This window comes from Staurois parvus, unplaced genomic scaffold (genome assembly GCF_062004578.1).
Source record: "Staurois parvus isolate SC_StPar_1 unplaced genomic scaffold, SC_StPar_1.0 ptg000234l, whole genome shotgun sequence".
Lineage (NCBI taxonomy): Eukaryota > Metazoa > Chordata > Amphibia > Anura > Ranidae > Staurois > Staurois parvus.
Window position 1 is genome coordinate 6,694,714 of NW_028318030.1, and position 22,784 is coordinate 6,717,497.

General features: G+C 41.6%; 1 protein-coding gene across 1 annotated transcript in view; it reads left to right on the forward strand.

Annotated features, from left to right (window-relative positions):
* LOC149460174 (elastase-1-like) overlaps nucleotides 1–22,784 on the forward strand; it is a 49,146-nt gene that overhangs the window by 15,439 nt on the left and 10,923 nt on the right. The window contains exons 3-5 of the mRNA XM_089680043.1: nucleotides 12,253–12,347; nucleotides 16,880–17,160; nucleotides 21,629–21,792. Coding sequence (XP_089536169.1) covers nucleotides 12,253–12,347; nucleotides 16,880–17,160; nucleotides 21,629–21,792 — 540 coding nt within the window. The remainder of the gene's footprint in view (nucleotides 1–12,252; nucleotides 12,348–16,879; nucleotides 17,161–21,628; nucleotides 21,793–22,784) is intronic.

Here is a 22,784-nt window from a genome sequence, read left to right on the forward strand (position 1 = left end):
TAGGAGGGAGGGGATAGGGGTACAGGAGGAAATAGCTGTGGGGGATGGAGTGGTAGGAAGAGTGGAGGAGATCGGCAATTAGCTGAGGGCAGGGTAGGCTTCCCTGAAGAGATGGGTTTTCAGAGTGCGCCTAAAGGAGAGTAGGTGATAGTCTGATGGATTGGGGTAGGGAGTTCCAGAGGATGGGGGAAGCCCTGGAGAAGTCCTGGAGATGGGCATGGGAGGAGGAGACCAGGGAACTAGAGCAAAGGAGGTCTTGTGAGGAGCAGAGAGTACGTTTTGGGTGGTATTTGGATATCAGGTCAGTGATGTAGTTTGGGGCAGTGTTATGAACAGCTTTGTACATCAGTGTTAGCATTTTGAATTTTATCCGTTGGGCAATCGGAAGCCAGTGGAGGGATTGGCAGAGGGGGGTGGCAAATAGTAAGGTGCATGAGTCTGTCTGCAGTATTCAGGATAGACTGAAGCGGGAATAGCCTGTGGTGAGGTAAGCCGGTGAGGAGGGAGTTACAGTAGTCAAGTCATGATATAATAAGGGAGTGAATGAGTTGCTTAGTAGTTTCCAGGGTTAGGAACGGACGTATTTTGAAGATGTTTCGAAGGTGGAGTCTACCTTATCCCCATATTTAGGGTGTAACATGCTCCAGCAGTCTTCCAAATCCCCAATTTCCCCAATGGGACACAGATGGATAAAAAAAAGCCTAAATAAAGCTATCCAAAATGAAGAAAAACAGTTTGCCTTTAGTTCTACTTTCTTGTTCAAACAATTTTATTGGCATTATAACATAGGGATAGAGACATTAACAGTAGGCATTAGACATTATATTGACAACAAAATGCAGGGGTAAATATGCACAGTAGCAATGTTTTTATATAGAGGAGGAGAGAAAGAGTCAAGAAAACAATGCAGCATATCTTATGGTATCAAGTGAATAAAAATATTAGCAAGAGGTAGTAACATATCAGAAAGAATTTGATCAGTGAGGGTAATGACTCTCCAGAGCTACGTGGAGAGTTAGGAATAGACAGAGGAGGACCGAGGAAAGGGGGGGGGAGAAGGGTGTTGGGGATGACTCCATGATTGATAGGGAAGGATGTAATTATTTTGTGTGACCAGTTAGAAGTGGTACCAGAATAGTGCTGAAAATATATAGTTTGCATATCAGGGAAGAAGAAGTGATTCATCAAAATTTTGCGGGAGGAAACACTCTACCCCGGGATTCCAAACATTCAGGAACTTAGGGATTGCATCAAGGATTGTGGCTTCAACCTTTACGTGTATCATGGTTTGAGTTACCCTAGTTTTAACATCAGCAGTGCTTAAAGTGGGGGTTTTCCAGGATTTTGCTATGATCTGCTTGGCCGCTGTGGTTACTTGCAGGATGAGTTTGAATTGTGATGAAGTTACGCCAGGAGGGTGTAGATTGAGAAGAGCTGTTGTCGGAGTAGGTTGAAGAGAGTTTTCACTAAGTTTAGATATCATATTAAAGACATCAGCCCAGAAGATTTGGGCTATTGGGCAGTCCCACCAGATGTGATAATGTGTTCCCGGGTCTGCACAGCCTCTGAAGCAGTTGGGGGAGTAGTTAGGGGTGTATTTTGCGATTCTTACTGGAACCAAGTACCAACGAGTTAGAACTTTATAATTGGTTTCCAAGGCTACAACATTCTGTGAAGATGGTTTTGTGTTGGCCCAGATGTGGTCCCAATCAGATGGATCTAATTGTCTGTTTAGGTCTGTTTCCTACCTGTGGGTATATGAAGGGGGGAATGCAGTTCCCGAAGTTGTGAGAAGAGAATATAAGCATGAAATGAGGCCGCGCCTATGGGGATCTTTATACAAAGGGAGACATGGTATTAGTTTGGTTGGGTATTATAGTGTAGGGGCCGTAGAAGTGTTGTAATTGTAAATATCTGAATATTTCAGAAGCTGGGAGGCTGTATGTTTCTTGTAATGAAGCAAAGGATTTGAATTTGTTCCTCTGCAGGAAATGATGGGTGCGGAGAAGGTTAGCAGAGGTCCATACTTTGAATGAGAGTGGCGATGACCATGCCGGGGGAAAAGCTGGGTTCTTGAGATACGAGAGTAAGGGGTTATGTAATGATTGGAGAAGGTAGCGAGTCTTCAGTTTGTCCCATAATGATAGAAAGTGAGAGGTGATGGGGTTTGTTATCAAGCAGCGATCAACTGGTCTTAGCCAAAGTAAATTATCCGTGTACAGGGGGTCACAACCCATTGAGGAATTTCATAGGTCGCATGGTATTTTGGCAGCTGTGCTAAGTGTGCCGTCTGGTAATATTTACCGATATTGGGAAGACCAAGACCGCCATTGAGTTTGGAGCGGAAGAGGGTGGAGCAGGGTATGTGGGGGCGAACAGCGCCCCAAACGTAGGAGAAAATGTGACGTTGTAGTATGCGGAGATAATAGGGAGGTACTGGGATTGGGAGAACTCTGAATAAATATAAGATTTTTGGGAGTATTGACATCTTTATGACTGCTATTCTGCCTAGCCATGCGAGTGGTAGGGAGGACCATTTAGTCATAAGAGCAGTAAGATGAGTTAGCATAGGAGTATAGTTAGCTGCATAAAGATCTAATATATTGGGGGTCAATTTGATACCCAAGAAAGGAATATGATGCTATGACCAAGGAAATGGTAGAATCTGTTTCAAGTGGGCCAACTCTGTAGGGGGGAGGGAGATATTAAGTGCCATAGATTTTTGGGGATTTATTATAAGGCCAGAGAGTGAGCCAGACCACTCGAGAATCCAGAGGAGGGAAGGAGAGGAAGTCAAGGGAGAAGTGAGAAAAAAGTAGGACATCATCCGCAAAGAGGCATAATTTGTGGTGAGAGCCACCTATCTCAAGTCCTCGGACATCCGGATTAGCTCTAATTAGAAGGGCTAGTGGTTCTATGGCCAAAGCAAAGAGTAAGGGGGAAAGAAGGCAGCCCTGCCTTGTGCCTCGAGAGGTTGAAAAATGTGTAGACCTGTGTCCTAGGTGTCTAATTCTGGCCGAAGGCTCTCGGTATAGTGAGAAAATCCAGGTTAAAAAGTGAGGGCCAAAGCCCCAACGGCTCAGAATGTAGCGTAGATACGGTCATGATACTGTATCAAATGCCTTCCGGATGTCCAAGAACAGGAAACAGGCAGGAATGTTGCGGGATTTAGCAAGAGAATCGCGCGTCTGACGTTATCTCCGGCTTGTCGAGTTGGAATAAATCCCACTTGGTCATTATGGATTAGAGAACCTATACACATATTAAGGCTTATGGAAAGAATTTTGCCAAGTAGTTTGATATCAATGTTGAGGAGGGAGATTGGCGTGTAATTGGACCACTGCATGTGATCCGAATTGGGTTTTGGGATCATTGAGATGTTAGCTTGTACTGTTTCTAGGTTGAAGGTATGGCCCGATAATATGGCATTAAAAGCATTAGTAAGGAAGGGCATTAGAAAGTGGGCAAATTTTTTGTATGTAATATGTGGCGGAAAAACCGTCTGGTCCTGGGCGTTTACGAAGCTTTACATTTTTAATAGCGTTTAAGGTTTCGGTTGGGGTGATGGGTTGTTCTAATGCTGCCATTTGGTGTTCAGAAAGTGTCGCGAAGGAGATGGGGGGCCAGGAGGGTGTCGGCCTGGGCGGGGTCAAAGGGTGTGGAGGGAGAATAAAGTCATGAAAGATGTTTGTGAAAGATTTGTGGGATGCGTTCCGGATTACTAGTAAGGTTGCCAGAAGAGGTGCGTATTCGAATAGGTCTAGTAATCTGATCAGGCCTACGTAGCGAAAGAGCTAGGAAGGTATTGGGTTTATTTGCTTTTGTATAGTATTTCTGTCGAGATCTACGAAGTGAAAGCTCCGCCTGGTCCGTGAGAAAAAGATCAAGAGCTAATCGAGCTTGCTCCAGAGCTTCACGGTTGGCTGATGTAGGGGTCGCTTGGAAGGCTTGATGGGATTGGTTGTAAGTTCGTTCTCGAGAGAGATGTCGCTGTCATTTCACTTTATTTAAAAAGGATGCTTTGCTAATGCAGAATCCCCGTAGAACCAGTTTATGCACTTCCCAGAGGAGGAGAGGAGAAATATCAGGTGTTTGGTTTAGAGATAAGTAATCTTTGAGAGCGACTTTGATTTCTGAACAGTGAGCTGGATTTGCTAATAAGTTGTCATTAATGATCCAGGAGGGGTCAGTAGGGGATGGGGCTAGGAAGCCATGGAAGTGAGTACGGCGCTATGATCTGACCAAGGGATTGGAAGTATTTCAGAGGTCAAGAGCCGGGAGGAGGAGCTGGCAGTTATGAGAATGTGATCTATCCTAGAGGAGGTCTTATGGGGGTGTGAGTAGAAAGTGTATTGACGCTTAGTTGGGTTAAGTTCCCTCCAGGTATCTATCATGCAATGACGCTGTAGCATGGGTTGAAGGATTTTCTTCGGGGTAGGGAGGGAGGAAGGTTGGGGAGATTTGTCAAGGAAGGGATATAAGGTACAGTTTGAGTCTCCACAGACAAACAGAGTACCTCACTTGTGGTGATCTATAACCGATAATAAGTGGGAAAGGAATGGTAGGGGACCTTGGTTCAGGGGAATAATATGTAGCTATGGTAACGTCCACATCCAAGAGTTGTCCTGTTAGTAGGAGATAACAGCCCTCTGGGTCTTTGATTTCATTACATAATGTAAAGGGTGTTGTGCGGTGGAAGGCGACGAGTATCCCTCTGCATTTGGTTGTGGCTGAGGCCGTGTAGACCTGTGGGTAACAGGGGCCAAAAAACTTGGGAGTGGAATTGGGAGTGTAGTGTGTTTCTTGCAGGCAGACTACATGGCCTTAAGTGATGCAAAAGAGCGGAAGGCTTTGTTGAGTTTCTGTGGCGTGTTGAGGCCCTGAACATTCAGGGTGAGAATATTTAACAAGCCCATAGGGAGAGTGTATGTTGTATTGAATAATAACGTATTGCCAGCTGTGAAGAGGCTGGTAGTCACTGTGTGAGATGGTCTGAATGCATAGGAGGTTGGGTGAGGTCATGGAGCCATATGAAGGGAAGGGTGAGAGGATATGAATAGGGAAAGGTACCAGGAAAAGGGTGTACAGGGCCATTCTAGGCCTGAGAAGTGGTCCCTGGGACCACCCAAAATCAGGGTGGTCCCGGGAGCTGTAATAGCCGAAGTGCTAGTAAATAAACAATAGCACAGGGGCTAATGGAGAGTGCACAGGTACGCAGACCGTGGGGATGACAGCATTTAAATACATGTATAGTAATGAGATCCCGGAAAAGAGTAGGTAAATATATTCCCAAACAATTCGAGGGGTCCTGAGCTCGGGCGGCATTGGGTGTGAAGGCGGACCAATTGGAATGAGGAGAAGTGGTATCCTATGCCACCAGAGCTGAGGCCTCTGTACACAGCGGTATATAAGGATCGACAGGCTCTCAAGGATATAGAAGAGACAAAAAGTTAAAGTAACCATCAACTTATGAGGAAAACCAAAAAGAAGGGATTTTCCAAAAACAAATACCAAAAAGAGGAGAAAAAAGGGGGCTAAACAAGCCCTGGGGACTAGGATAAGGATACATACAGTTGTGTCCAAAATTATTCAACCCCCACTGAAATTGAGTGTTTTGGCCAGTTTGACATTGCTTTTGATCATTCAGTCATCTTGCTTACATTTACATTAAAGAGGCACTTGTAGGTCAGACAAATATAACATAACAGTTATAATGAAATAACCACAAATGTCTTTTCTGTGCTCACAGCATTATCAGTTTTATTCAACCCCCAAGTGACATTCAATCTTAGTACTTAGTACAGCATCCTTTTACAGTTATAACAGCTTTTAAACGTGAAGCATAGCTTGACACAAGTGTCTTGCAGCGATCTACGGGTATCTTCGCCCATTCTTCATGGGCAAAGGCCTCCAGTTCAGTCACATTCTTAGGCTTGCGCACTGCAACTGCTTTCTTTAAGTCCCACCAGAGGTTCTCAATCGGATTTAAGTCTGGTGACTGCGATGGCCACTCCAAAATGTTCCAGCCTTTCCTCTGCAACCATGCTCTAGTGGACTTGGAGGTATGCTTGGGATCATTGTCCTGTTGAAAGGTCCAACGTCTCCCAAGCCTCAGGTGTGTGACGGACTGCATCACGTTTCCATCCAATATCTCCTGGTACTGAAGAGAATTCATGGTACCTTGCACACGCTGAAGCTTCCCTGTACCTGCAGAAGCAAAACAGCCCCAAAGCATGATTGACCCTCCACCATGCTTCACAGTAGGCAAGGTGTTCTTTTCATCATAGGCCTTGTTCTTCCTCCTCCAAACATAGCGTTGATCCATGGGCCCAAACAGTTCTAATTTTGTTTCATCAGTCCACAGAACACTATCCCACAACTTTTGTGGTTTGTCCACATGGCTTTTGGCATACTGCAGTCGACTCTTCTTATTCTTTGGAGACAGCAAGGGGGTACGCCTGGGAGTTCTGGCACGGAGGCCTTCATTACGCAGTGTGCGTCTTATTGTCTGGGCTGAAACTTCTGTACCCACATCTGACAAATCTTTTCTCAGTTCCTCAGCAGTCACACGGGGACTTCTCTCCACTCTACGCTTCAGGTAGCGCACAGCAGTCGAAGTCAGCATCTTCTTTCTGCCACGACCAGGTAGCGTTTCAACAGTGCCCTTTGCCTTGAATTTGCGAATGATGCTTCCTAAGGTGTCTCTTGGTATGTTTAACATCTTTGCAATCTTCTTATAGCCATTGCCCTTCCTGTGAAGAGAAATCACCTCTTCTCTTGTCTTCCTGGACCATTCTCTTGCCTTCACCATGTTTGTAACCACACCAGTAAATGTCTAGAAGGAGCTGAGTATCACAGTCATTTTAAAGCTGCCTAATTGGTGCTTATTATGCTTGATTGCTGCTCGGTGACATCCACAGGTGTTTTCAATACCTGATGGAAAGCACCTGTATGAACCTCTGTTCTTCAGAGTGGTAGTCTTTAAGGGGTTGAATAATTGTGGCAATGAAGAAACCACATAAGAACCATTTACTACTGTATTACATAAACAATTGATGTCATTTTAGTTGCATTTGGGTAGTTACAACGTCCTTGTAGGATTTGATTCTGAATACAATTCCAAATGTACACTATAGTCCCTAAACCCCTTTACAGCATTGGGGGTTGAATAATTTTGGACACAACTGTAACGCCTGCATCAGAGTGTGAAGCAGGGAAAGTAGGCACCATGGGTGGTAACTTCAACGCTGACTAAATGATAGGTAGTCTGGTGTATGTGGTATTGTAGAAGGTGAAGGAGAAGGACGCGGTTCAGTCCATGGTGTCTTGTGGAGATGGGCCCAGTGATCAGAAACACCCTCGTTTGTGGACACTGAGTTGACCATCGGTGGAGAGTGGGGATAGGATTTCCGTGTTGAGCAGGATGTAGATCTCCATTTGGAACTCTTTGAAGCTGTTGTTGAAGAGTGTAGCTGAAGGTTCCGCAGGGTGTCCAGTAGGTCTTCTGGGGTTTTGCAAGTGTAGTCTCGGGTCTGATATCGGTAACTCACTGTGAAGGGGAAGCTCCATTTATATGGTATCGCATGTTGCTGAAGCGCTTGCAGATGGGGCTTCGTAGCCCTACGTTTAGCGATGGTTGTAGGGCAGAGGTCTTGAAACAGTTGGTAGGTGTGACTTTGAAATTGCAGGGATTCCGCGTTGCGGGCTGCTTGTAAGAGCAGCCATCAGGGCTCTGTGGAGCTAATGCCCTATCAACCCTGTCCATTTCTAGTCGTTCAATTGGAATGGCTGGGGCAAGCTCTTGGAATAGCACTGTTACGGTTGATTGGACATTGACGATCGATTCTGGAAGGCCACGGATTCGTAAATTTGAGCGCCTTGCCTGATTTTCAAAGTCCTTGAGGCGCGTTAGCAGCGTTGCGTTTTTGTCATGCAGGAGGTCAAGGTCGTCAGCATGTGTCTGAAATGAGGCGTCAAGATCGTCTACTCTCTGTTCTAGGTCAGCAGTGCGTTGTCCTAGTTCGCAGATTTCTCTGGACAGTGTAGCGGTGATACGGTCAGAGGTTTGCTTGAGTGCTTTGTGTAGCATCCTCCCAAATCGTGCTAGAAGGTCAGGGGATGTAAGGTCAGGTGTTGGAGCGTGTGTGGGGGTGTCTGGTTCAATATCAGACTCACCTCTGATGCGCAGGGATGGCTGGGCTGTGTATCCTGCAGAGCTTCATACGATTTTGCAGCCTGCTTGCTACCTTGTAATGGAGCGGTGGCCATCTTGGAGGAGGCCTTTGCCAGTGCCTCCTTTATAGTCTTATGTCTTTAGAAATATTTCCCTTTATATTATTATATAGTTAAAGATCTACATTATACATGATTTGTCATTTACTATGATGCCCAATAGGAGTAGATCCAAACCATAATAGATAAATAAATATACAAATATAAACAATTCTAGAAAAGAAAAGACATGATCTAGTTAATCCATTAAATTACATAAATAAAAGTAAAAATCAAACACTGATAAATCACTGTATAAAACTATATATAAAATTCTTAGAAATTTCTAAATCAAACACTGATAAATCACTGTATAAAACTATATATAAAATTCTCTGAAATTTCAGAGAATTTTATATATAGTTTTATACAGTGATTTATCAGTGTTTGATTTTTACTTTTATTTGTGTCATTTAATGGATTAACTAGATCGTGTCTATCCTATTCTAGAATTGTTTATATTTTTATATTTATTTATCTATTATGGTTTTACATTGTGGCATTTTATTTATTTTGCTATGGATTATTATTAAATTTTTTATATATTTACCCATTTTTATATATACCATTAACTTTTCATATACACTAGTAATTTTTTATATATATCATTAATTTTTATATACATCAACATTTTCTAAATAATTTACCATATCACACGATTTACACTGTTTTACCTCTGGTGGTTTCCAATTATCTATTTATTTTTTTGGTACAAACCATTAACTGTGCAATATTGGCATGATTATTAATTATCTATCATGCCAAAGTGTATTGTTTACCAATTTTGTGTTTGGAATTTTGCTTAGACATATTTTGAATCATTCTGCATTCATTATGAGCTGCGATTTAATTTGCATATTTTACAATCTGACAATTGGTTCTTCCTTGCTAATTAGGGGTTAACGCTTGCTGTAGTAGTTATCCCTTGGTTTTTTACCTCTTTCCTGGTGTATATGTACTTATTTTTTGAGAAATAATGTCTTGAACAACTTCAACAGTTGTTTTTGCGACTTTAATCCATGGCAAAATGGCGTCCATACGATGCACATGCGCACTTCATGCTCTTTGGCAAAATGGCAGTGACGTAGTGCGCATGCCCCATTTTTCCTATGTAAGGAATCAGCGTCTGTCATGGCGGTGTTGGTCTCCCCTCTGAGGACTTGCATGGCACGAAAAGCTTTAGGAGGAGCCAACACGCCGTGACGTCACGCCGCCGGAGCCACATGAAGGTCCGGCGGCCATCTTTACCATTGGTCAGTGCTGCGTTCACTCTGCAATACTGTTATCCTTTTTTACCTTTTTAAAAAAATTTCTCCATGGAATAAAAGATTTTAATTACTACACTATGGGCACTTCTTTTGTGGCTCTTTTATGGAGCTATTAAGTTACAGAGCCTTCTCATGATTCTGACCCATCCAAGCACCCAGAGGAGGGAATCCCTGTAACACAGGCTGCAGACCCATCCATTCTTAAAGGGGACCTCTGGATGAGCAGACCTTTTATCCAGCCCAAGAAATTTCTGCTGTGCTGTTCCATACCTGGAAGGAAGTTTACCATACACCTGGCATATCCCGCTCCCTTAAGTGGACCGTGGTGGATATATTTATATGCACATATTCAATGCACATCTGGTGAGTGCGCAATTTTACTATTACTTCCAAGCACAAGCATCTGAGTTCTGCTGCAGTTGGGATCTTATATTTATATACATTGATTATTTATGAACTTTTATCCATCACTTTTATTTACTACTTTAGCGCTGCACTTCTTATTTAAAGTGTGGGAAATTATTTACATAGTGTAGAGTAGTCAGTACTCTGCATTGCCTACACCATCATGATTTACATGAGTGAGCATCATACAGTATACTGGATATCCAAATACAGAAATCACAGATTTTAGTGTGAGCAACACATAATGGGAATATGTTATTTCTTACCTAACATAAGGTATTAAGCCTAAAAACAAAAAAATATTATATTGCAGCTTACCAATGCTACATTAGTTTTTTTTATACTTTTTTTCCTCTATTGTCACCTGGTGATCCTTCCAGTAAGCTGTCTGGGAAACATGGCAGTGAGAGGATTGAGACAAACCATTTAGGACTGACAAGAGTGCTTACAATGGTCCTCTTTTATAAATTTAGGTGAAACCTTTATCCCAAAAGGAAAACTACTGTTTCTGTAACTGCTTAAAAATGTCAGTAGGAGCTTGGCAAATGAAAAGGTGAACTAAAATCCTGCTGAAGGATTGATGAATAAAATTGATCCGTGCTCCTGTCGCTGATCTAAAATCTTCTTTTTTATTTTATCAACCACAGTAAAAACATCACAGGTACAGAAGGTTGACGCATTTCGGCTTAGTAAGCCTTAGTCATAACCTAGATATAGGGTATGACTAAGGCTTGCTGAGCTGAAACGCATCAACCTTCTGTACCAGTGATTTTTGTACTGTGGTCAATTAATTTAAAAAAGATTTTAGAGCAGTGGTGGTAGTGTGGATTAATTTTATTCATCAATCCTTGAGCAGACGAGAACCTGTGGATGATGCACCTGCCCAGCTCTTGTGATGAGCATTAGACGAGTAGTAGCACCTTTTTTTCTCCTTGGACCTACGATCTTGCACCATTCCCACATCTCTGGTCCCTACTGTACTTACCTCCTTAGGTGATGTGCTGTCAGTGGCCACACAACTGGTGTAGCAGTGCAAGGATTTAAAATCCCTGCTCTTTTATCTCTTCTTTCTTCAGCACTTTTCAGATAAATCAGAGCATTGCTCTGTGCTGGTGCTGACCAACCAAATCATTATAATCCATCCTGGAAGCCCTTCAGAAAGAAGAGAGAGAAGTGCAAGGATCAAATCCCTCCTACACTGGCTGGTCACAGAGGTAAGTACAGCGAGGACTGGCGTGTGGTTGGGTATAGAGTGTTAGTTCACCTTTTCATGTTTTCTGAAAAGGTGAACTTATACTTTAATTTGCTAAATTGGTTCTAAAGTCATAAGGTTTTTAACTTTAATGCATTACCTGCATTAAGGTAAAATCCTTTCACAACCCATTTGCTCACACCCCCCCCCCCCTTTAATACTTACTTGAGTTCTGTATTGATCCAGCGCTGTGCCCACCTACAGCACCACTGCTCTCTCTCTTCCTGTATTCACAATGCAGATTGATAGCAGAGGAACTCATTGGCTCCTGCTGATCCTGGCAGTACTAGGGTCCTTGGTTCGAATCCTAACAATGGCACCACCTGCCTGGAGTTTGCATGTTCCCCCTGTGCCTGCGTGGGTTTCCTCCAGGTACTCCGGTTTCCTCCCACACTCCAAAGACATGCTGGTAGGTTAATTGGATCCTGTCTAAATTGACCCTAGTATGTGTATGTATGAATCTAAGTTAGGGACCTTAGATTGTACGCCCCTTGAGGGTTAGGGACTGATGTGAATGTACAATATATATTTAAAGCTCTGCGTAAATTGACAGTGCTATATAAGTACCTGTAATAAATACATCAATAATAAAACACTGTCAGTCAAATCCAGTGTGCAGGGAGCAGGGGGCTGGGCCACTATTGCAAACAGCAAGAAGAAAGGGAGCCAAGAGCGCCGGCGTGGGGCGCTAGAAGAGGAGTTTGTGGCTGTTCTGTTCAACATCAGTGCACATAGCAGGTAAGCAGAAACTTCTTTTTTATTTTAGGTATAAAAAGGAGGCTTTAGAAGCTCTTTAATCATTTCCATCTAAATCTGCTACTTCACCTAACTCTGCGTCTCCTCAACTGACATAAAAAATACTATATGCTATAACTATCAACTGTCCAGTTGTTTCTTTAAAGCATATATATAGCCAAACAGTTATTTTTATTATATGTAATTGGAATAGTACTTTATTTTGATAAACAAAATACAGAATTTGCAATTATTTGTTGTAGTTTAGTATAATAAATCATCACTTGTAATTAATTTATCATCTTTTTTTTTTTCACTAAGGTTCGGTCTAGAGGAAGTAAGAAGTATATTCACGTCTGCGGTGGGACGCTCATTCACAAGAATTGGGTTCTCACTGCAGCCCACTGCTTTCAGAAGTAAGTGTTTTCTTTCCATGCATTTGATAATGTCCATAAGGGATAACAGTATAATTATAGGGGTGAGCATGGTGTTTCTACAGTATAATGTAGATAGGACATAGAAAACATCTTTAGCTATCTATAGATTTATCCAATCCCTTCTCAGAACCTCTAAAACAGTTATAGATCCACATCTTAGCACCTAGTTTGCTATATCCTCACAATAAGTGAACCCCCATTCAGTATTTACATTCTTCCAGCATGTATGTGGATTTTATATCAAAAAGAGGAGTACCCTTATTCTGAGGGTTTATCAAAAGAAAGAAACAAAATGGCTAGGACCAGGGGTGGACTGACAACTCATGGGGCCCCTGGGCAATAGGGGATCATGGGACCCCTGTGTCCTTGCCCAAACTCAAAAAAAGCCTATAAAAAAAGGTACCAGGGGCATCTCATGGGGCCCCCTACTGACCCCGGGCCCTCGGGCAGTTCCCGAGTTTCCAAATGGTCAGTCTGTCCCTGGCCAGGACACTTTAGTGGGTTGGTTTTATCATTTTAGAAAGACACACACAGATAGATGTGGATGTCTCTAAAGAAATTACATAATAATAATAATAATAGAAGCGAAATCCACATAGTTCCTCATTAGCTAAACCTTTTGAAGAGAAATGGGGAGATCTCCCAGAAGCCCTTTTTTAGTTCTGTACTGCTCAAGTGCACCTAAAGTACACTGCCAAACATTATGGGGTTGATTTACTAAAGGAAAATAGGCTGTGCACTTTGCAAGAGCAGTTGCTCCAAAGCTTAGTAAATGAGGGAAAGCTCTGCTTATTTCCAGTATCCAATCATGTGCAAGCAAAATTGTTTTCTTTTTATTTTCTTTGCACATGATTGGGTATTCTTTGCAAAGTCAGCTTTACCTCTTTTACTAAACTCTGGAGCAACTGCACTTTGCAAAGCGCACAGTCAGTTTGCCTTTAGTAAATCAACCTCTATGTTTACCTACAGACGCTTTTGATAAATGTGCTTAAACTTGCACCCTGGAAAAAGAAACCTTTTTTTTAGGTTTTGGTAGAGTGCAGAAGGGTTAAACCCCCTGTCAGATGTTTATTACTCTGCATCTAAAACATCCTGTTATTGAACAAATCTTCAGAATGGGGAAATCATTTCTGCTGCACAAGAACTGCTTGATGCTAAATTGTTCTTGAGGGTCAAAGTTCTGCAAAACTTATTTTAGGCTCTCCTGGGAGCTCGCTCATGAGAAGGGGGTCTGATGTAAGCAGATACCAGTGTCTAGATAAAAAAATGTCTGTTTTCTTATACTGTCCACCTTGCCTTATTATAAAACTCGGGATAGAAGTGGAAAAAACAGAAGTCTCCTCCTCCGTGGCTTTTTGAAGACACATATCTTTGCACAAAATTTTTACTCTCCTCATGGCTCCTTCTCCAAGATAGTTCTTGGTAATAAAAAATTTCTTAGAAATGTCAGCTTTGTAAAATAATCAGTGACCTGTATAAACATAGTTATTGGACAAAAAACATGGAATTTCAGTTGGATCACCCTTCCAGACCTTTATGAGGTTAAATGTGTACCTCCTATAAAATCTGATTCTCAAAGTAGAATAATTAGATGAAGCTATGAGGAATTTCTCCTCAAAGTCCTTCATATAAAGGAAGGTAAAACTGGGTTCCCATTGCTATGCCCCTTAATTGAAGAAAAAAATGTATTGAAGAGGAAAACGTATATATGAGGATAAATTGGACTGCCTAAAGGAGAACTTCTATCTGTTTTCTAGGCATGAGGGGATGTACACTCCCAGCTCAAGGTCCTTCTTTGGTGTGTGGAATATATGAGTAAGATGAAGAGACATCTAAAGTTAACTAATGGTAGATGGTGGACCAATTGATGGTTTTCAAGTTGTTAAAGCTGAATTCCATCTTTTGTTCCAATTTACATAGTTCATTTGGTCCAGCTTGGCCCTCACTAACATCTGAGGTCGCTGCATGTGCTGTATAAACTGTATGTATGACATACAGAATACAGCACTCTGTTCCAGTCCGAGCGGAGACCTTCCTGTCTCACACCTGGAACACAATAGAGCGTGCCAGAGTGGCACTCAGCCATTCAGAGAAAGTAATGCATTCTATTAATGAATACAAAGCTTCCTCTGATTGGCTGAGTCAGAGAGTCGGGCTGATGATATCACAACCTAGCCCAAATGCCAAGCTGCTGCCAAGCTGGCCTAAACAAGCTATATAAAGTGGAACAAAAGATGGAGTTCAGTTTTAAGCTACGAATTGAAAACTGGCAGACAGGCAGGATTTTTAATACAGAAGAGACATGCTTTGTCTCATCTGCATTGAAGCTTCTTACTTGCCTGTCCACCCCTGTACAGTAAGCTGCCCAAGCCCAGCTCACTACACAAATTAGGCCGGATTCCAATGGAATTCCCGTGCATGGCTGGGAGTGAAGTCATTTCAGCGGCTGGCGATTGAGACCTAGAAGCAGGCTGCCATTAGATGTCAGTGGTCAGTGGGGAGTTTCAGGACAGCACATTGCTGGATTCAAGGTGAGTATAGTTCTGCTTTAAGTAGATCTGAAGTGTCCTTAGGATATAAGGGGAGATGTATTATAAATCATTATAAAATAATGTGCTGTGTTAGATTAGATGTAAAATGTTAATACAAACAATAATAGGTCATCCGGGTGGTTTAGAAAGAAATTTATGGACCTTGGGAAATGATAAAAGTATGGTATTTAGGATCTTTTTGATGATCAAAACATTTGTCTTCATTAGTATTAATATCCATTTCAAAACCTTCATCAATTAGGTCAGTGTTTTTTAAACTTTTTCTAGTCAGGGCGCCCTTGAAAAGTATTTTAAGTTTGAGGCACCCCACATGCTTGGTCCACATTACTGTGCATCGCAAAATGCATGCAAAATCACGCATGTTCCTGACATGCAAACACACGCAGTGCTCTTTAGCAGACATGCAAGGTTCCCCAGTAGGACACAAAAAAACTTTACAGTGGTTTTAACCCTACCTTACTCTATTCAAAATGGGAAAAAAGGGTTTTCCTTTAGTTCTACAATAAACACCTCTCAATATATTTTCTTTAGGATAACAACAAGTCATTTATTTTGTGGAAATAAATTTATAAGCAAATCCTGTAATAGGTAAATAGATATTAGCATTGAAAAATCGCTGTCCATCTTCTGTTCAGGAGGTAGCCTCTGATAGTCTGGAGGGGATGCCCTTGCAGGAACAAGTAGGAGGCAGAGTACCCTTTTTATAATACCATATTATTAATAAGGTCAAACACTGACATGTCAGGTGATACAGCATTTTCTGGAGTCAACCATTATGTGTGAACTCCCACTTTGTCACCCTATTCATGAGGATGATCTCCCCAAATTTTAGTGATCTGATATACTGGAAACTGTCCATTCCTTTACCCATATTCACCATAGAGTTCCTGCATGCAGCCTTTGGCTGTAGCACATTAGATTCAAAGTTCAACCCAGTTTTACAATGTATGTCAGGGCAAAAAAAAAGAAAATTAAAAAAAAAAAAACATATGCACATGTACATCTCTGCAGCATGTGCACATTCCCCCATATTTTAGCCTTTACAGACCCTGCAGGTACAGGAAATTACCTTGATGATCTTCTACACTTCAATGGGGCCCATTCATTGGAGGTATTTTGGTAGTATGGCTTTACCAGGGGCATGCCGCTACTTTTAAAGAAAGGGGAAAAAATGACTAGTTTATATATAAAGCACAGTGAAGACATCTACACATGTGCTTTGCATTTAATTTGCTTCAAGGCTCCAAAGCAAATTAAACCCTCTTCTTTCTCAAAAAGAGCCTAGTAGGAGCCTAGCATGACCCCATTAACTGCTGGAACCCACATTATGGTACACCATGGAACCCATACCTTGCTCTGCATTTTATTAAAGGTACATAAATATAGGTGCAGTGTGGAGTAGACAGCATTTTCTTTTTCATAAATGTGAGTTTATTTCCACTTTAAATTGCTCCTTAAAAGGACTGCAAGTAAAGTGATTAAAAGGAATATCCATAGATTAAAGTGGTTGTAAAGGCTCAAATCCTATGCATGAAGGTAAAAAAAACCTTCTGTAAGCAGCAAGCCCCCTCAGCCTCCCAGCCTCTGCCCTGGATCCAGCAATGTGCATGAGAGCAGCTGCTGTCCTGGGACTCTCCCATTTTGTTAGCTGAGACAGCAGCGGGAACCATTGGCTCCTGCTACTGTCAATCATAGCCAGTGAGCCAATGAGGAGAGTGGGGCCTGTGTGTGAATGGACAGGCAGAGCAGCAGCTCGGGAATGAGCCTGCTTGGGTGTCCCCCAAGGAAGGAGGGGCCAGGAACACCAGCGGGGACACGAAGAGAGAAGAAACAGGGCTGCTCTGTGCAAAACCACTGCACACAGCAGGTAAGTATAACATGTTTATTTTTTTTTGTTTCATTTGCCTTTATTTTTTCACTTTAATATAACATTGATTTTTATTTACATCTGTTATTTAGGGGTAAGGCAGAAGATGCCACCAACTGGAGGATCATCCTTGGGAAGCATAACCTCAACCGTACAGAACCTACGGAAAAAATTTACGATGTGAAGCGCATCTATAGACATGAACGCTTTCGCTATCCCCATTTGAATGAGCTGGACTATGATATTGCATTAGTCAAGCCAGTGGAGGACATACTGCCCACTCACTTTATACAGTATGCTTGCCTTCCCAAGAAAGAGATCACTCTACGTCCAGGCCATTTCTGCTGGGTAACCGGATGGGGAGACACCAGAGGTAATCTGTCCCTAAAAGAGCGCAATAGTCTAAGTCAACAGTGTTGTTGCGTCTCATTAAGTGTTCTTGCATGGCAAGACCACTTACTGTTATCTCACATATATATTCTTATTATTATAGTCAAATTTACCACCCTAACTCCTCCCACAGTTTTTACACTACATACACAGTAATATAACGAAACGTGCGGATTGTTCCTGATTTGTGTGCTATTACTTTGTGGAACGTTTCGCCGAATGGTTCACAAAATATCAGCGTTTTTGTGGTGAAATTGGTCACATAGAAATGAATGGCGGAGTGTTCAAAACTAGAGTGGGAGCTGACAAAAGCTAGAGTGTGAGCTGAAAAATCAGGACATGATATCTAAACTGCCACCACTCCCTCATTTTCAAGCCCACCTACACAAATCTTATATCAAAACGTTCAGCTATCCCTGCTGCCACTAAAAATGTCCATGGCTAAGCCATAGTCCTGATAGTTTTCACAATATGACCATTTGTTTGCAACTCACGCCCATTGCCCTTTTCACAATTACTCCAGCCACTCCAACCGCACAACAGTTACTCAAGCCACTTCACCCACTTACTCCGCCTACTCCAGTTGTAGACTACTGGAGGAGGCAAGAACACTTCACACAATTTCTCCAGAAATTGTAGCTTTTCTAGTTTAACTCATATTATGATATGAACAACACTTCTTTTTTTTAGACATTGAAAGATCAATTCCAGGCAAACATACAAAGCACAGATTATTGCAGCTCTGTAATCATTAATTATCTCTAAATGTATTTCTTAAATGCAATCAGTGTGAAGCCTTGAATTTGACTTGGTATCGGACTCATACAGTCCCTGAACTGCATAGCTCAGACTGAGAGAGGGAGAAGCAGCCAATTAGATGTTCAGCAATGCAAGGACCATCTGATAGGAGAGTGAAGTATGATGAGCTTGTCAGTCTGATGCCCCTACTTTTAGAGTCTAGCCACAGGCTGGTAGAGGACAAGGCCTGTAAGTGTTATTGAACAACAGTGAAGAAAAATCAGGTTTCCTCCATTGCCAGACAGGGCTGCTATGTGTGTCATAGGTGTGCAAATCTGAAAACTGGAAGGACAGCAATACAAATCCTTTGACAGGTAAAATCTCATATACTGTATGTATTTCATATGTGTATTTAAAGCAGAGTTCCAGCCCCGCCATCTCCCCCCCCCCAAAAAAAAATTAAAAGTCAGCAGCTACAAATACTGTGGCTGCTGATTTTTAATAGTAGGGCACTTAACTGTCGATGCATCCAGCGGTGTCCTCACCCTGAGCTGATTCTTCAATGAGCTGTCAGGTGCTGGCGCCACCATCTTGACTAAGGGAAACCGGCAGGGAAGCCTTACAGCTTCACCGCTGGTTTCCTACTGCACATGTGCAAAGCGCGCTACGCTTTGTGAATGCACTGCAGTTCTCTGGGACCTTAGAAGTGTCCCAGAGGGCTGTGGGGGGTGTCAAACTTTTGGCTCAGTTCACCGCAGGGCGAACTCAGCTGGAAGTGGGAGCCGGTACCTGTGAAAACCAGGTACCTGCCCCACCCCCAAAAGGGGGGGGCAGAAAAGCGGAGCTTCCCCTTTTGGGTAGAACTCCACTTTAACTGTTTGTCTGGAGTTCAGTATTAATGACAATTGGCTGTTATATATATTAAATGTCTTTTATTGAGTCATTATTTCAAGTTATCATTCATAAATCCTTTACCAGATAAAGTTAATTAACCTTTAGAGTCAATCAGAATTTGGATATTATTTTTTGGCATAATAAAGCCTAATACAGTATGTTCGCAAATGTGACTGAATTATCATTCATCTGTCAAACCTACTACTGAATGAGCCCCTAATTATGTTTCATTAAGATCACATGTAGTCCAAGTGATTAATCAGGCAATGAAAGTTGTTGATTTATTAGTACGCTGCAATTTATCTTCTTTCCTCCTTACTACTATAACTGTTAAAAGTGAAATTTGTTGGCTTCCTAACATCCTAGGATCAATATTTATTTTATTTTTGTCTCTATAAATATTGAAAGACCTGACAGAACCTTGACCCAAGAGAACTATATTGTAGCACTATGGATATTCCTTTTAAATCTACAGAAAAATCTGCATCCTTCAGAGAATTTGAAGTATTTGGTTTTAAAAATGCCTCATGAGCAAAAGCTTTAAAAAAGTTTGCTTCTGTTCTCGCTACATATTTCCCCGTGTGTAACTCGACATGCAGCTAAACCCTTGTATTCTGCAATAAGTCAGACTGAATGTAATCTTGAAGCTTTATTACCAAACAGGGTGGGTGAAACTATTAGGAAAAAGCAGATGGGAAATATATACAATCAATGTAAGAATATACAGAAAACACAATGAATAGTTAAGCTATAGATGGTGATAAAGGATTCTCACCAGTGATGCTGCCTTAAGGAGTACTCTGATAGCTGGCTCCTTCTCACACAATTTGGCTCCATCTAGTGGTCAGATTTGAGATTGCAGGCATGACAGGAAAATAGATTTCCCTGCTGGAGGCATAACAGGTTTATCCCATCCAAAATGTACTTTTTCATTAGAGGCTTCCAAAACAAAATGTGTGCTCTTATTTTGCTGTAAAACCATGTAAGTAGTAGATACCTGCCAGTAGCTTGGACTTCCTAATTCCCGATGACAGAGCTCTGCAGGCTGATCTTCTCTCTGCAGTGTTGCTACCCACCTGCGCATGCTCCAGTTCTGTCACCAGAATAGTCATGACTACACACAGCATTCCAGTATTTTTTGATCCCCTCAGCACCAGCCTTTACTCATACCAAGAAATTGTTTTACTTTATAAAAAGGTATTTATCATATTTGCAATAACAAGATTTAGGAATGGATTATTTGTGTTAGTCTTCCTAATCTAAATGGCAAATGGATTGCAGATGGATATATTGACACGCTGCTTGTACTGTAACACACATTAAAGCGCCTACCACTTCAACATGCTTTTTTTTATGTGTTTTTGATGCTTCAGTGATCTTTCTGTGATGCTTCGATGATTCTTTTTTTGAAGCTTTAATAAAGTTTGGCAAATACCCTGTATGTGTGTTGATTTTCAATTTGTTTTAAAGGGGCGCAGTAGAACCGCAGCTCAGTAATGACCCCACTCAGCAGATCTCCAGCACATTAGTACCCCTGTTCAGCAGATCCCCCAACTCACTGGTACCCTCATTCAGCAGATCCCCATCTTATTAGTACCCTCATTCAGCAGATCACCTGCTCAGTATTACCCCCAACTCTGCTGATCCCCCTCTCAGTAGTAACCCCCAGTTCTACTGATTCCCTGCTCTGTAGTAACTCCCAGCTCTGCTGATCCCCCACTCAGTAGTAACCCCCAGCTCTGCTGATCCCCCACTCAGTAGTAACCCCAAGCTCCACTGATTCTCTGGTTTGCTGATCCTCCTCTCTGTTTGGTTCCCACTCACTTTCCTTTCTATTGCTCTAATGCTGCGCACTGCGTGTAACATTGCTAGTTTCTCCTGCTCCAGTCCCTCAGCTTTGCTGATTCTCTGCCACTCAGTCCTATCTCTTCAGTCCCCGCTCATCTTCTGATAAAGTGTTCCCATATTGCACACCATGAGTACCCTCTGGTGTGCAATACTGCTCCGCTCCAGTCTGGACCTCGCTCACCTTCCTGCTGCTCCTTGCTGCACACCAGATGTGATGTCTGCACCAGACACTTCCAGAATATATACACATGAACGGAAGTGACTGCTGATGACATCTTTGTGGTTTACTTGTTGGTTTACCAGTGCATCCTGGAATATCTCATACTTGCAATACCTCCAAAACAAAGTGAAGCTAAAGCTGAATAAAAACCTCTCAACGGCTGCAGGTGCTGCAAGCGAGTTTTGTAATAGACAAAGAGTAGTAAAAAGCGCCTTAGTATAAAGAAACAAGCTGCTATGCACAGAATTAGGTACCAATAACCTATGAAATAGACAATGTATGTGACAAGTGCAGCGCTCGTGGATTTTATTTGGATTTAATTTGATTTATTTTATCCATTCACTTTATTGGTTACGAGCGCTGCACTTGTCACATACAGAGTTTTGTAATAGACTTCTATGGGGTCTTTGAAGACTCTTTGAAGCACCAAGAAAGCGACATTGTTTATAATGTTTGAAGTGAAGCAAAGCAAACACAACGTGTGAACAGGACTGTAAGCTTACCATTTTATTTAGTGACAGGGGCATTTATAGTGTTTTAAAAAAGCATGTCCAATGCCACATTTTGATGCAAGTGAAAACGAGCCCTAAGTGTCTGTTTGGACTATGCAAACATAAAGTCTACTAGAAAGAAAAAAATATAACTATGAGTTTCTTGATTGCTAGTAACTAACACAAATATTTTGATCTATTGTATAGACTGAAATTAAGACAAAAATATGTTATGTAATCTCTCATCTGTGTGCCTAAAGGTGGAAAGGAAAACTTAACGCTGTCAGAAGTCCTTAACCAAGCCAAGTTGCCCATCATTGACAACAAGACTTGCAAGCAGAAAAAATTCTGGGGAGAAAGAGTACAGGAGTCAATGATTTGTGCAGGTTTCCGAGACTTTGGAGGATCTCCTGCTGCTTGCCAGGTAACTAAACCTGAATTTTACATTGGTGGACCATCTTTAAATATGAAATATTTTTACACAACAGTAGAGATTTGATTTCACAACACATCTGTCTGTATGGTGGAGCTGAGTTGATGTTGATTTATGGTGGATTTTTGGATAATTGATATGACTCATACACTTCAGAAAATTCACTACATCATTAAATTGATATTACCATTATATAATTACCACTGTACAAATATTACCAATATTTAATTACAAAACAAATTGTAGGTAAATCTAGAATGAAGGTCAACACACCTAATGTTTTGTATACTTTTCAAACATTACTGATTGGATCTGCTAAGAATATCCATTTATAAGAAATTAAAGTGTTTCTAAACCCAGGACCCTGCATTCACTATATCTGGTCTCCCACAGTACACAGAACATGGAAATGCAATTATTTTAGTAAATATAATATTTATGTCTGTATGTATGTATAGATAGATTGATAGAAGTCACAAGACTGCTCTAACTGCTGATAAAAAAAGGTATCTATCTATCTGTGTCCAGCCAAGCACTGGGTAAAGCTTGTAGGAGGAGTTTTTATTTTGCTGTAGGAGGATGCAGAACCCCTGACCTCTGTTTGGACAGTGCTGATTGGCCCTGTGCTGATCATATGCAGTCTCCCACAAAAAAAAACCTCTCTAGCAATACACACCAAACTGGGCACGTGTAGAGTGTCTCCACGCGATGTGTCTTGTCAGGAAATAAGAGAGGGGCACTGGAAGAAGGGAAGGATCAGAGAAGTCAGGATCAAACATTTTTACACAATGCAGAGGATTAACCCCTTAGGTTCCACAGTGAGTATAACAAGCATGCTTTACTGCATATACAGCCTGATTTTACTGTTGTGGGTTTAGCAACACTTTAATATCATTGTTATCTGTGCAACAATCTGCATCATTAACTCGAAAACAGACATTTAATGTATTGCAACTTACCAGTCTTTAGATGTGGTGGATACA